The sequence below is a fragment of the Oncorhynchus kisutch genome, linkage group LG22 (assembly GCF_002021735.2).
Source record: "Oncorhynchus kisutch isolate 150728-3 linkage group LG22, Okis_V2, whole genome shotgun sequence".
NCBI classification, from domain to species: domain Eukaryota; kingdom Metazoa; phylum Chordata; class Actinopteri; order Salmoniformes; family Salmonidae; genus Oncorhynchus; species Oncorhynchus kisutch.
The window spans coordinates 41,045,467-41,058,966 of record NC_034195.2 but is presented as its reverse complement, the minus strand read 5'-3'; the positions used below and the strand labels follow the sequence as shown (position 1 = coordinate 41,058,966).

General features: G+C 43.7%; 1 protein-coding gene across 14 annotated transcripts in view; it reads right to left on the bottom strand.

Annotated features, from left to right (window-relative positions):
- LOC109866910 (lysine-specific demethylase 7B-like) overlaps nt 1-13,500 on the bottom strand; it is a 62,270-nt gene that overhangs the window by 11,879 nt on the left and 36,891 nt on the right. For 6 of the 14 annotated variants that reach the window (XM_020455810.2, XM_020455814.2, XM_020455817.2 and 3 more), the window contains exons 5-17: nt 10,910-11,051; nt 9,812-9,998; nt 9,430-9,592; nt 9,009-9,059; nt 5,779-5,866; nt 2,388-2,494; nt 2,201-2,292; nt 1,862-1,948; nt 1,349-1,591; nt 978-1,102; nt 489-697; nt 310-404; nt 74-216 (exon numbers count right to left, since the gene is read on the bottom strand). In XM_020455810.2, the coding sequence (XP_020311399.1) occupies nt 74-216; nt 310-404; nt 489-697; nt 978-1,102; nt 1,349-1,591; nt 1,862-1,948; nt 2,201-2,292; nt 2,388-2,494; nt 5,779-5,866; nt 9,009-9,059; nt 9,430-9,592; nt 9,812-9,998; nt 10,910-11,051 (1,732 nt within the window). Of the gene's footprint in view, nt 1-20; nt 217-309; nt 405-488; nt 698-977; nt 1,103-1,348; nt 1,592-1,861; nt 1,949-2,200; nt 2,293-2,387; nt 2,495-5,778; nt 5,867-9,008; nt 9,060-9,429; nt 9,593-9,811; nt 9,999-10,909; nt 11,052-13,500 lie in introns of all 14 variants that reach the window. The other 8 variants (XR_004204772.1, XM_020455811.2, XR_004204773.1 and 5 more) reach the window with 5 other exon arrangements.

Genomic DNA, 13,500 nt, shown 5'->3' with positions numbered 1-13,500 from the left:
TGTATTGGATTGATGCATACAGAATCCTTAGAACAAGAACGCCACTTGGTCCATTCATCCATGCTTCCTGTACCCTTTGAGTGGTTTGTGAAAGTGGTGAAGGGCCTGGCTGGCCTGGTGTAGGTCCTTCACACTGCCTCGCGCCATCCTGCAATGCTCCTTATCCTCCCTTTCCTCCTCGGAGCTCCCCGAATCTTCCCCCGAGGAGTCCTTTTTCTGCACAGTCACACAGATGTGTCAGCCTTTATAACTTAAACAGTTCTGTGTGAAGGAGAGACAGGGCCTTGGGGAGGAAGTGGGATTAGCTACCTGCAAAGAGCAACGTTCTTCAGACTCAGAGTCTGAAATGTCGGAGTACACTACAGCTCCTTTCCTGAGATCGGAATTCACTCTTTCGAAAAAGTCTGAGGAGGAACAAGAGAAGGATGAATTAAATATCTGCACCTAAATGTTAGGTGAAATTCTGGGGCATTCAAAGATGAGCCTACCTAAACCGTTGATTGACAGCTGGTGACTTGACCAGTTAGACTCACTGCTGAGGGGGCTGGGTTTCTCCTCTCTCTCGTGGTCTTTGTGCTGTTCCAGCTTGCTGTCATTGAGCTCGGTCTTCACCAGGACCCCTTCCCTCTGGTGATCGCCAGTCCTTTTACAGTCCCGCACCGGACTACTCTTCACACTTGTGTGACGACGCTCATCTCTGTGCACACATACACACAATAGTAAGAGGAGAGGCAAACAAATGACAGCATATTGCATTTCGGTTATTATTTAGGTTCAAGTTTATTTAAGTGATGAGTTGAAACATGTAAAGATCGCATAGCGCAGGTGGTACGTCCTAACATGTTAAGGCTGTTACAACGGCAGCTCTGAGTTGTAACATGAAACCGCTCCAGCCAATAAGTTGAGCAGTGAGGAGCATCGTCAAAGCCAGTTGGAGGTGTTGGGTGTTGAGTAGGTGGGGAGTTCTTCCAGCTCACCTAATAATCCTGCCATTGCACATCACCAGAAGGAGGTTGTTGTCCAGGCTCCTCTCCACCGCTGCAGCAGACGCCATGGACGTCTTGTTGAACTTGGCCATCACCGTGGAGCTGAATGGAACATCCTGAGAAAAGGGACAAGAGATTTACTTTAAAAAGGGAAAAGAGATTTACTTTAACAAACATGTATAATTAACCTAGCCTCAGTGTATAGGTAACTTCCTCCAAGACATGGATAAACCAGGAGAAATGTAGTCATTGTAAATAAGAATTTGTTCTTAACTGACTTGCCTAGTTAAATAAAATAATTTTTAAAAACTATTGGTTACACAAGCAGCATGGGGGAGAGGGTCGTGTGTCAATGCCCTCACCTGCTCAAAGGATCCCACCTCCAGCCTCTTGAGCACTTGTCGCGTGTGCAGCTCCAGGATCTCCAGGTTGGAGGGGGTCTTGGGCGCATGGTGATGATGGTGATGGTGGTGGTGGTGCCGTAGCAGTCTGGCTGTCCTGCGAGCATGATGTCCAGCCTTGTCAAGAGTCGACCGCGTCAGTGGGCACGGTCCACATCCCTGAGATTTCACTGGCTTGCTACCTCCACTCTGCTCCTCCTCCTCCTGTGGTCAAGAGATGCTAGTTAGTACAGAACCACAACGCTACAATATCCAGCTTCAAAGAAACAGTGCTTTTGACCTGGTATTTATAAAAAGAGAAAAAGGAAAATATTCAGGGACAGCCAACTTTTACTCAATGAGCACAAATGTTTACAACAGCTCCAAGTAAGAAGCTTCAGTGTCCTTGTGAGTCAGAGAATTTCTTCTCCTTTATGTTCTCACATAACAGCCTGAGGCCCTCTCTCCCCTTCCCGTCTCCACGCTGGGCCTTACCTCCAGGTAGCGGATTTCCTTTGTGAGTTCTTTAATCAGATGGTTGGGTCTGATATGGTCCGGGACATCGCTGGCCTGCTCTGTGACCTGAGGAGAGGCAGAGAGCAGGGGGACAATGAGGGGCTTGTACTGTCTTGTCTGCAGATGGTGGTTAGTTTCCCAGCCAGATCATACCATCACACCGGATACAACCTGCCCACCATTGGCCTTGAAGGAGCCCAATGTAGATTACATTAGAATGTAGATATTGTGACCAAATGTCCTATTCTGTAGAGTCAGATGTTGCACAGACAAAAGAAGCCAATTTGCCATCGAGAATCTTTTTCTGTAGTATCCTACCTCTCGTTTCAGCCAGTTTCTCAGTGCATTAATCAAGGCTTTCACTCCATCTGTTAGGTAGACTGGGGGCTGGCAGTTATCCTCTCGTAACTCTGAGAATCATATGAGAAGGATGTTGGAAAAAAGGACAGAAAGTCACATCACCAAAACAGCAACAAACTCCTCCGCTGAGTGGTATTTCTCTCACCTTTTAGAGTCTCCAGTAGATTATTGGCCACGTACCAGCAGATTGCCTCAAAGTAAGGGAATTTGAAGAGGTCCGGAGTCTTTAACCGCCCCTCCATTTCATAACACCTGTAGTTGAGGATGCAGCAATGGAGATCAAAACACAGCTCCACAGGGCTGAGACCTAGGCTCAACACATTTAAAAATACTCAAATGCGGGACAACGGGATGATTTTACGGGAAAGTTTAGTAGCCTCCATTAATATTTTTAAGTACGTGATTGGTTGACGATAAGACATTGACCTATGTCTCTTCTTGCACTGCGCAGAATATCAGATCTCAACAACGATTTTAAAAGTGTTTAACATCACCAGTAATACATTCCTATGTTATACGTCTTGTCATAAGCTGGTTGGAATGTCAATTCACATCAAATGAATAGGAATTCTGACTGAAATATATGACAAAACAAACTATTTTTGTAAATGGCATTTTAAATTCGTTGATAAAATGCAGAAAATTGTTTGGTAGCGTGGCACGGGACAAAATGTGGGACTGTCCAGAACATGTGACCCATCCCACTGGGCACAGATGTCAGTTCAATGTCTATTTTTTATTTTTTATTATACACTACATGTGGACACCCCTTCAAATGAGTGGATTCGGCTATTTCAGCCACATCCGTTGCTGACAGGTGTATAAAAATCGAGTGCACAGACATGCAATCACCATAGACAAGCATTGGCAGTAGAATGACCCATACTGAAGAACGCAGTGACGTTCAACGTGGCACCGTCATAGGAAGGCACCTTTTCAACAAGTCAGTTCATCAAATTTCTGCCCAGCTTGAGCTGCCCTGGTCAACTGTAAGTGCTGTTATTGTAAAGTGGAAATATCTAGGAGCAACAACGGCTCAGCCGCGAAGTGGTAGGACACACAAGCTCACAGAAAAGGACAGAGTGCTGAAGTGCCTAAATTTTTGTTGTTGCCTGTCCTCAGTTGCAATACTAACTACCAATTTGAAAACAACGTCAGCACAAGAACTTTGTCAGTAACTTGAAAATTGGTTTCCATGGCCGAGAGGTAGACGGCAGTGGTTAGAGCATTGGACTTGTAACCGAAAGGTTGCAAGATCGAATCCCCGAGTTGGCAAGGTAGAAATCTGCCTCTGAACAAGGCAGTTAACCCACTGTTCCTAGGCCGTCATTGAAAAGAAGAATTTGTTCATAACGGACTATCACCATGCACAATTCCAAGCGTTGGCTGGAGTGGTGTAAAGCTCACCGTGATTGGACTCTGGAGCAGTGGAAACGTGTTCTCTAGAGTGACTGCTTCACCATCTGGCAGTCTGACCAATGAATCTGGGTTTGTCGGATGCCAGGAGAATGCTACCTGCCCCAATGCATAGTGTCAACTGTAAAGTTTGGTGGAGGAATAATAATAGTCTGGGGCTGTCTCATGGTTAGGGCTAGGCCTCTCAGTTACAGTGAAGGGAATCTTAATGCTACAGCGACATTCTAGACAATTCTGTGCTTCTAACTTTGTGGTAACAGGCCCTTTCCCTGTTTCAGCGTGACAATTTATTTTATTTAGCCTTTCTTTAAACAGGGAGTCACACAGATCAAAAATATATATTTTGCCTTGTATAACATTACAATAAAAACAGAATAATAAAACATACATGTATAAAACAATATAATTCAGCACACAATAAACATATTTAATAAAAACAATCACATTCAACTGCATAGAGGTCCTCAATCAATCATTTAAACTGCCTGAGTGGCACCAACACATCTAAATGCAGTGAATTATGCAGATTGCACAGGGGCAGTGTGGAACACAAAACGATGTCCATACAGAAATAGTTTGTTGAGATCGGTGTAGAAGAACTTGACTGGCTTGCACAGAGCCCTGACCTCAACCCCATCAAACACCTTTGGGATGAATTGGAACACCGACTGCGAGCCAGGCCTAATCGCCCCAACATCAGTGCCCGACCTCACTATTGCTCGTGGGTGAATGGAAGCAAGACCCCGCAGCAATGTTCCAACATCTAGTGGAAAGCCTTCCCAGAAGAGTGGAGGCTGTTATAGCAGCAAAGGGGACCACCTCCATATTAATGCCAATGATTTTGGAATGAGATGTTCGACGAGCAAATGTCCAAACTTTTGGTTATGTAGTGAATATGCAGTACCAGTCAAAAGATTGGACATACCTACTCATTCAAGGGTTTTTCTTTAATTTTACTATTTTCTACAAACCAAAAATGTGTTAAACAAATAGATTATTCAAAGTAGCCACCCTTTGCCTTGATGACAGCTTTGCACACTCTTGGCATTCTCCCAACCAGCTTCACCTGGAATGCTTTTCCAACAGTCTTGAAGGAGTTCCCACATATGCTGAGCACTTGTTGGTCTGCGGTCCAACTCATCCCAAATCCCAAAATTCTTCACATCCCTGTTAGTGAGCATTTCTCCTTTGCCAAGACAATCCATCCACCTGACAGGTGTGGCATATCAAGAAGCTGATTAAACAGCATGATCATTACACAGTTGCACCTTGTGCTGGGGACAAAAAAAGGACACTATATTGTGCAGTTTTGTCCCACAACACAATACCACAGATGTCTCAATTTTGAGAGAGCACGCAATTGACATGCTGACTGCAGGAATGTCCCCCAGAGCTGTTGCCAGAGACTTGAATGTTAATTTCGCTACCATAAGCAGCCTCCTATGTTGTTTTAGAGAATTTGGCAGTACATCCAACCAGCCTCACAACCGCAGACCACGTGTAACCATGCCAGCCCAGGACCTCCACAGCCGGCTTCTTCATCTGCGGAATCATCTGAGACAAGCCACCCGGACAGCTGATGAAACCGAGGAGTATCTGTCTGTAATAAAGCCCTTTGGGTGGGGAAAAAAACAAATTCTGATTGGCTGGGCCTCGCTCCCAAGTGGGTGAGCATATGCCCTCCCAGGCCCACCTATGGCTGCGCCCCTGCCCAGTCATTTGAAATCCATAGATTAGGGCCTAATGATTGTATTGAAAATCATATGGATGTTGAAATTGTTGCATGTTGAGTTTATATTTTTGTTCAGTACACACACACACACACACACACACACACACACACATTCCTGAAATCCAATCAGTTTTTCACATCGATTCAACACATTTTCTTGTTGTTGAAATGAAGTGGAAACAACATCGTTTCATCTAGTTTGTGCCCAGTGGGATCATGGTCAAACCATACAGACATTCTACCACTACTTCATCACTGGCCATTAAAAACAAGATAACAGCGGTGTATTTGGCCATTCTTTTCATAATGTTATTACTTAGGTTATTACCAATAAGGACAGTTCGTAAAATACGCATAGGCCAGGTGGGGCAGTTTTTCAGGTGCTCACCTGAGCTGCATGCCTATGTTGAGGTTGTGGAGAAAGTTCCCACCGAACGCCATGCAATCCTGAGAGGTGAGAACAGCATGGATCCATCCTGGGGTACACAGAGGAGGATGGACCAAATCAACGGCTGACCTACCGATGTGGAGCAAAAGGCTAGTAGCACGAGGCAAAAACAGCCTGCCAACTGAAAATCAATCCATCACCCTCTCCAGTTTCAAGTTTCTCTGAACTCTGCTTTGCATGCAATACATTTAAACATTTAATTTGGAACATTTTGGAATTCTTGTTTTACAGCTGTATATGTTTAAGACACAAAAGGTTTAGGAAAGGATTGTATTATTACACCATCTGGCAGCAGTGCAGCCAAACAGGTGTGCCAATGCTGTGCCGGTGGACCCTAAACATAATAAATGCTCTGTCATGGAGGGTGAACATGGAGCTGCTGTGCCCCCAGCAGAGAGGATGGTAGCCGCTGAAGAGATTATATGGATGGCTGATACCAGATGGGGTTCTCTCTGAACCACTGCCTGTCTGCAGGTCGCCTACATACCAACCATCAATAGCCCAACACTGACCTTCCCTACCAGGGGGCCTTTGGCTTCCCGTGACAATTAAAGTGTCTGAAATGGTTTGTTACAACATACATTACCAGTCAAAAGTTTTAGAACACCTTCAATGGTTTTAATTTTTTTTACTATTTTCTACATGGTAGAATAATAGTGAAGACATCAAAACTATGAAATAACACATATGGAATCATGTAGTAACCAAAAAATGTGTTAAACAAATCTAAATATATTTTATATTTGAGATTCTTCAAATAGCCACCCTTTGCCTTGATGACAGCTTTGCATACTCTTGGCACAATCCCCCACTCTAAAATTCTCTTTAGCTGAACTGTCAAATTGCTCCCACAGGCCCATTCATCTACAATGTCAGGAGATAGACTAATACAACATATATATATTTCTATGCACTTAGAAACACATTACATTGTTCCCTGGGGAAAATTGTGAAAAAATTGTGAAGCATCCTTATCTTGCATTTTTTGGCAAATACCCTGGAAAGCCCACCCAAATGTACATCGAGTTTGGGAAAGGGAAAACCTAGTCAGTTGCATCCGCGGCATTTAACCCAACCCCTCTAAATCTGAGATGTGCGGGGGGCTGCCTTAAATCTACGTCCACATCGTCAGCACCCGGGGAGCAGTTGTTGGGGGTTAAATGCCTTGCTCAAGGGTAGAAAGGCAGATTTTCCACATTGCCGGCTCGGGGATCCGAAACAGCAACCTTTCAGTTACTGGCCCAACGCTCTTAAGTGCTAGGCTACCTGCTGCCTCATGGCTACCTTATTTATGAGTGTCATTGATAAACAATGTCTTTACATGGGGATTAACATTGTTTGCATATTAAAGAATGCTGGTTGTGTCCGTTTATATACTGAGGGCCCGTGTGTGTGTACTGGGGGCCTGTGGGAGCGATTTGACAGGTTGGTGAAGAGGGACCATGAGCGTGACCCAATATGGACCAGGGCCGGGCAGCTCTCCCAGCAGGGAGCCACTCGTAATCTCACAGTGTCTGCTAGCATCATCAGCCCAGAGAGCTTTCACAGGCCCCAGCCCACCAACTGGGAAAAGCAGCGTTATAGGAAGCCATGTGGTTTCCCTCTAGTGAAAAAAATAAGTTTCACTATAAATAATTTGGAAATCTGCTTCTCTGCCCTGTGGTTAGAGAAACTGGATAATATATATGTATAAAATCATACACAGTGCCTTGCAAAAGTGTTCATCCCCCTTAGCATTTTTCCTATTTTGTTGCTTTATAACCTGTAATTTAAATAGATTATTATTTGGATTTCATGTCATGGACATACACAAAATAGTCCAAATTGGTGAAGTGAAATGAAAAAAATAACTTGTTTAAAAAAATTATAAATAATAAAATGATAAAAATATCAAAATGCATATGTATTCACCCCCTTTGCTATGAAGCCCCTAAATAAGATCTGGCGCAACCAATTACCCTCAGAAGTCACATAATTAGTTAAATAAAGTTCACCTGTGTGCAATCTAAGTGTCACATGATCTGTCACCTGATCTCAGTACATATACACACACCTGTTCTGAAAGGCCCCAGAGTCTGCAACACCACTAAGCAAGGGGCACCACCAAGCAAGTGGCACCATGAAGACCAAGAAGCTCTCCAAACAGGTCAGGGACAAAGTTGTGGAGAAGTACAGATCAGGATTGGGTTAAAAAAAAAATATCCAAAACTTTGAACATCCCACAGAGCACCATTAAATCCATTATTAAAAAATGGAAATGGAAGAAAATGCTGTTGCTTAAAGAAAAAAATAAGCAAATACGTTTGGTGTTTGCCAAAAGGCATGTGGGAGACTCCCCAAAAATATGGAAGAAGGTACTCTGGTCAGATGAGACTAAAATTGAGCTTTTTAGCCATCAAGGAAAAAGCTGTGTCTGGTGCAAACCCAACACCTCTCATCACACCGAGAACAGCATCCCCACAGTGAAGCATGGTGGTGGCAGCATCATGCTATGGGGATGTTTTTCCATCGGCAGGGACTGGGAAACTGGTCAGAATTCAGAAATTCTTGAGGGAAACTTGTTTGTCTTCCAGAGATTTGAGACTGGGATGGAGGGTCACCTTCCAGCAGGACAATGGCCTTTAGCATACTGCTAAAGCAACACTTGAGTGGTTTAAGGGGAAACATTTAAATATCTTGGAATGGTCTAGTCAAAGCCCAGAACTCAATCCAATTGAGAATCAGTGGTATGACTTAAAGAGTTCTGTACACCTGCAGAACCCATCCAACTTGAAGGAGCTGGAGAAGTCTTGCCTTGAATAACAGGCAAAAATTCCAGTGGCTAGATGTGCCAAGCCTAGAGACATACCCCAAGAGACTTGCAGCTGTAATTGCTGCGAAAGGTGGCTCTACAAAGTATTGCCTTTGGGGGGGGGTGAATAGATATGCACACTCAAGTTCTGTTTTTTTTGGTCTTCTATCTTGCTTGTTTCACAAAAAAATATTTAGCATTTTCAAGGTGGAAGGCATGTTGGGTAAATCAAAACGACAGAAACCCACTAATAAAAAAATCAATTTTAATTCCAGGTTGTAAGGCAACAAAATAAGAAAAATACCAAGGGGGTGAATACTTTCGCAAGACACTGTGTGTGTGTGTGTGTGTGTGTGTGTGTATATAAATAAAGTATCACCTATTTGACTTGCCATATGATGTGGGGAGGACCATATGACGTGAGGAAGTTCTGTGAACCACAGATGACGGAAGGAAGATTGGCATATGGTTCTGGTGTCCACGGTGACAAAGTGGTTCACTCAGGCCCTTCGGCGCTTACAGTTGAAGACACAATCACACAGGCCTTCCTGTGAGACACCATCAAAGGCTAGCTGGTCCGCTCAGTGTCAAGTAGAAAAACAGCTCTACGGCTCCTTATGGTTCTTGTGTTTTTTAATGCCCTGAAGCAGAGCTTTGGAAATATAGTGCTGTATATGAGGCATGTTGAAACAGTAGAGAAATTTGAACACTTTGAACCCAGACAAGTTCCTTGTAAAAAAATGAACACATTTTGTCCTGAGGTGAGAACAGAGAGTTGCAGAAACGTAGTCTCTCCTCACCTGTGGGGATGAGGACAGTGGTTCCCTGCGGCACCACACACTTGTAGCACTGGTCCACCTTGTCCCCGAAGAACACCTCGCTCTGGTTGGGGGACGAACTCCACACCTCGTATAGTGTAAGATTATCCTGGGTCGGTTTGATCAAGTAGAAAATCTTCTCTCCCTTCAGGACAAAGATTAAACTTTTGAATTACTAACATAAATATACAGTAGCGTATCTGAGGGGAATATTTGTGGTTAATCATGCTGGGCTGTCAGACAACATAGCCAAAGCAAACAGACTTGAACAACTCTGTAGCCTAACTGTAGCACATATTTCAAAAGGGATACGCTGCGGTCTGAAGATATACAATATGCTGAGCACAGCAATTCCCCAGTTTACCCAGAGTACATGGTACCACACAGATGTGCCTCCGAAGTCTATGTGGAAGTCTGTGTAGCTGTCCTTCACCCCCATCAGGCAGTACTTCTGAACAAAGGGCTTGGGGAAGAAGGAGTCCTCTGGCCAGTAGTTCTCCACCCAGGACATCTTCTGAGCGATATCAGGCACCACCACCAGCTCTGCCATCCTGAGAGAATACAAATTGAGAGTTTAGTGATGTTCTACTAGTAAGGCAGAGTCGTTAGTCACGCAACTCATCTTTCAATACATCCATCATTGCGCACTAATAAGGCTAAACTGTTCGTCATGCGACACCTTCAGATCACTGTTCACAAATCAGCCAGGCATTGACCAATGAGATTCATTTAAAATAATGCATTTCTCCCGACCGACTCTCTTTGCCGTTTTCACTTTCTGTTTTACAGATCACCCACCAACAGTTGAGGCCTCGTCTTATCGTAGGGGGATTGGCTTCATCGCCCCCGGCCTGCTAATCAGGCAGAGCTGATGGTTCTAAATCAGTCGGCCCTAATGGGGTTCCTCCAGAGGACATCTTTTCAGATGACAATACACATTCTTTTCTAAAAACAATACAGCCGTTCAAATGATCATTTCCACTGTGAAGCCTGGAACATTGATGCTCAGTTATGAAGGATCAAAGCTCAGTCTCATTTTTTTCTAAACCTTTCCGTCTCTCTAAATAGGCTGTAAGCAAAATGCCTGTTGGCAGTGGATCCCTTCTGCTTGTCTGTAGTAGACAGCATATCTTCAATAGTGCCGTCAGCGCTGTACTTCTGAACTCAGAAAGAATTTACATCCCTGCTGTTTGGAGTGCAATGCTCATCTCCTCTCACTACTATACTTGCAAGCATGGGGAATATACATTTAGACACAATTATAGTCCTACAATTTCACTGAATCACAGGAGGATTCACTAAATGATAGCAGGTAATCTATAACAATTAAGTGCTTTTAGCTACAAATATTATAATGGTGAATATTTAGTGAAGCCAGAAAATACTAAAGTCAATCCAAATTATACATTGATCAAAGCAGCAACAGGACATGTGTTAACTGCGAAAAGTAACCAATACTTACTTTGTGTCTGAAAACTCCAGACTGATCACGTTCAGCACCTTTGGCCGATGAGGTTTGTAGTAATACTTGACAAACTCTCGAAGCTTCATTTTGCTGTCTGCCTGTCTGGCAACATCAATGACATCCACGATTTTGTCACCACCTGCAAGAGAATGTGTCAGATCAGATGATTTATGCCATGTGGGAGGGAGTTAGGCCTAAAGGGCAGTTGAGGAAAGGACATGCATTAACACTTGAATGTAGAATGTTAGGTAAGGACAGGTGACAGATGGATTTGAAATTATATTACAGCCATATTATTAGGTGTGACTCATGATGGAATATCACAGAACAGCAGACTGATAAATGCTAAGCTCTGCTTAAAAAAATAAAATAAAAAAACCTAACATTTTGAATTCTACCAGGTATAGTCAAACCAGTCCAATCCCTGCCCTCTCCCCCAGCCCATCCACGGGGCCAGTCAGAGCCACTAGAGTTCTCAAGCGCAGTTGTCCTCGTCTCAGGATGGTAAGTTGGTGGTTGAAGATATCCCTCTACTGGTGTGGGGGCTGTGCTTTGGCAAAGCGGGTGGGGTTGTTTCCTGCCTGTTTGGCCCTGTGGCCCCATCATCGGATGGTGCCACAGTGTCTCGGCCTCCAGTATTTATGCTGCAGTAGTTTGTGTCGGGGGGCTAGGGTCAGTCTGTTATATCTGGAGTACTTCTCCAGTCTTATCCGGTTTTAGGCTGGGTTTCTGTACAGCACTTTGAGATATCAGCTGATGTAAGAAGGGCTATATAAATAAATTTGATTTGATGGAGCTTGCTGACACTTTCATAACCCCCCTAATACTTCTGATGGAAACCTCAGTGCTGCTGCAGTCTCCCCACTGGAGGAGGTGCATTGAAACATCCAAAGCAATCTCTCCAGATCCAATTACTGTACTCCCAGTGATGAAGGCAGCAACAGGAGGAGGGAAGGCTTGGAGGGGACCTAGTAAGAGTTGGTTAATGTCTTTCATGTGTGTAAATAACCTCACCTGTATACAACTGGCAAACGGCAAATAGAAAATGGCGGAGGGGTGAACAGACCTGCCGTTAACATTGGGCAGTACCAGGACAGCTGGTGGTTGTGCAAGCCCAGCCCTGTTTGTCCCCACTGGCCACCTCCTGATGTCAGGGAACAGCTAAAGGCAGAGCAGCCTCACATACAGAACAGCCAGGAGAACACTTGTGTACAAATGGGGAAGGGCGCTGCCTGGGCGTAGTATGACCAACGACAAGTGGGGGCAATAAATCTCTCCAGCCACAAATGTCCTAGGCAAATATTTATGGTCCTCATATAAGCAATTATGATCCCTTCATCAATCTTTTCATCCAGTGACAGTCAGGGACCAGAAGCACAGGTTTCCTGGAGAATAGATGGGTCTTTCTTAGTTCCAGGTCTGAAGTGCGTGGATAGTGTGATGTAACAACCATGCTCCGAAAAGGGCAATAACTGATTTACAACAGGTTTGCCATTATGCTAAAATGGAGAGATGGCATGGAAAACACATTTTTCAATACAATAACTTACAGGTTAGCAGGCAGAGTGCCCACTGAGCTAAATTGATTAGCTGGGCAGCTGGCCTGTGGTGAATGCTTGAGTTGTTGTGAAGCATTTAAACATGAATGTGAATATAATAATAACTGTATATAGCGCTTTTCATTAAACAGAATCTCAAAGTCTCTCAAAGTAAAATATGTCAATATGAACAATGTCTGAAAATTTTTTCAGACTAATCTACCCCCAAAGAGACCCACACATGAATACGGCCACTGGAACATTTGGATTTGACTGTCAGGTTGACACCTTAACACCACAAGCTTAGCTTAAAGATGCACTATGCAGAAATTGCACCGCCATTTCCTGGTTGCTAAAATTTTAATAGTTCACCTAATTTCAGTTTATGTGACAAAACAAAGCAACTATAGTGTAGAGAATCATTGTACCATTTAAACCGCTGTGAAATATATTTTCTTTAACCAAAAATAGTATTTTCAGCTGGTGTACAAAACCAAAAGTAAAAGATGCAAAAACAAAACTTAAGAATGGGGAAGCATAGAATAACGCACATAGAACAGATATACAGCTTCTTAGACTGATGTTCAATGAGAAAGAAATGTGTGTTGTAGATGTTTCAATGTGAAAAAAGTAACATATCGCAGTGGTGCAAAGAGCTTTCAGGAGTCCCAGTGCCATGAAGAGTAACCAATTACTGGGAGGTCTGTATGCTTCTGCCAGTGACAAATAACATTGTGTTCAGACCTACAGAACAGTGCACAGAATGATCTAGTCTCTGACATAGTAGTGAGATCAGAGTTTGGCGCATGTTTATCCCAATGGAAAAGCATACCATTAACCCTTTCTAGTGTACAGTTCCACTGCCACACTGACCATGGGCATTACATTTAAAAAACCTTGAGACAATGATTCCCATGCTAAGAGGCACAATGGCCAGTGCTGCACTTTCTCAGGTTAGCTGCAAAAGTGAGATGGTTTTGTCTCCACTCTGTGTGTGTGTGGGCAGTAGACTGAAGGAGCAGAGTGAACATAATTTGAGCCCAAAAGAAA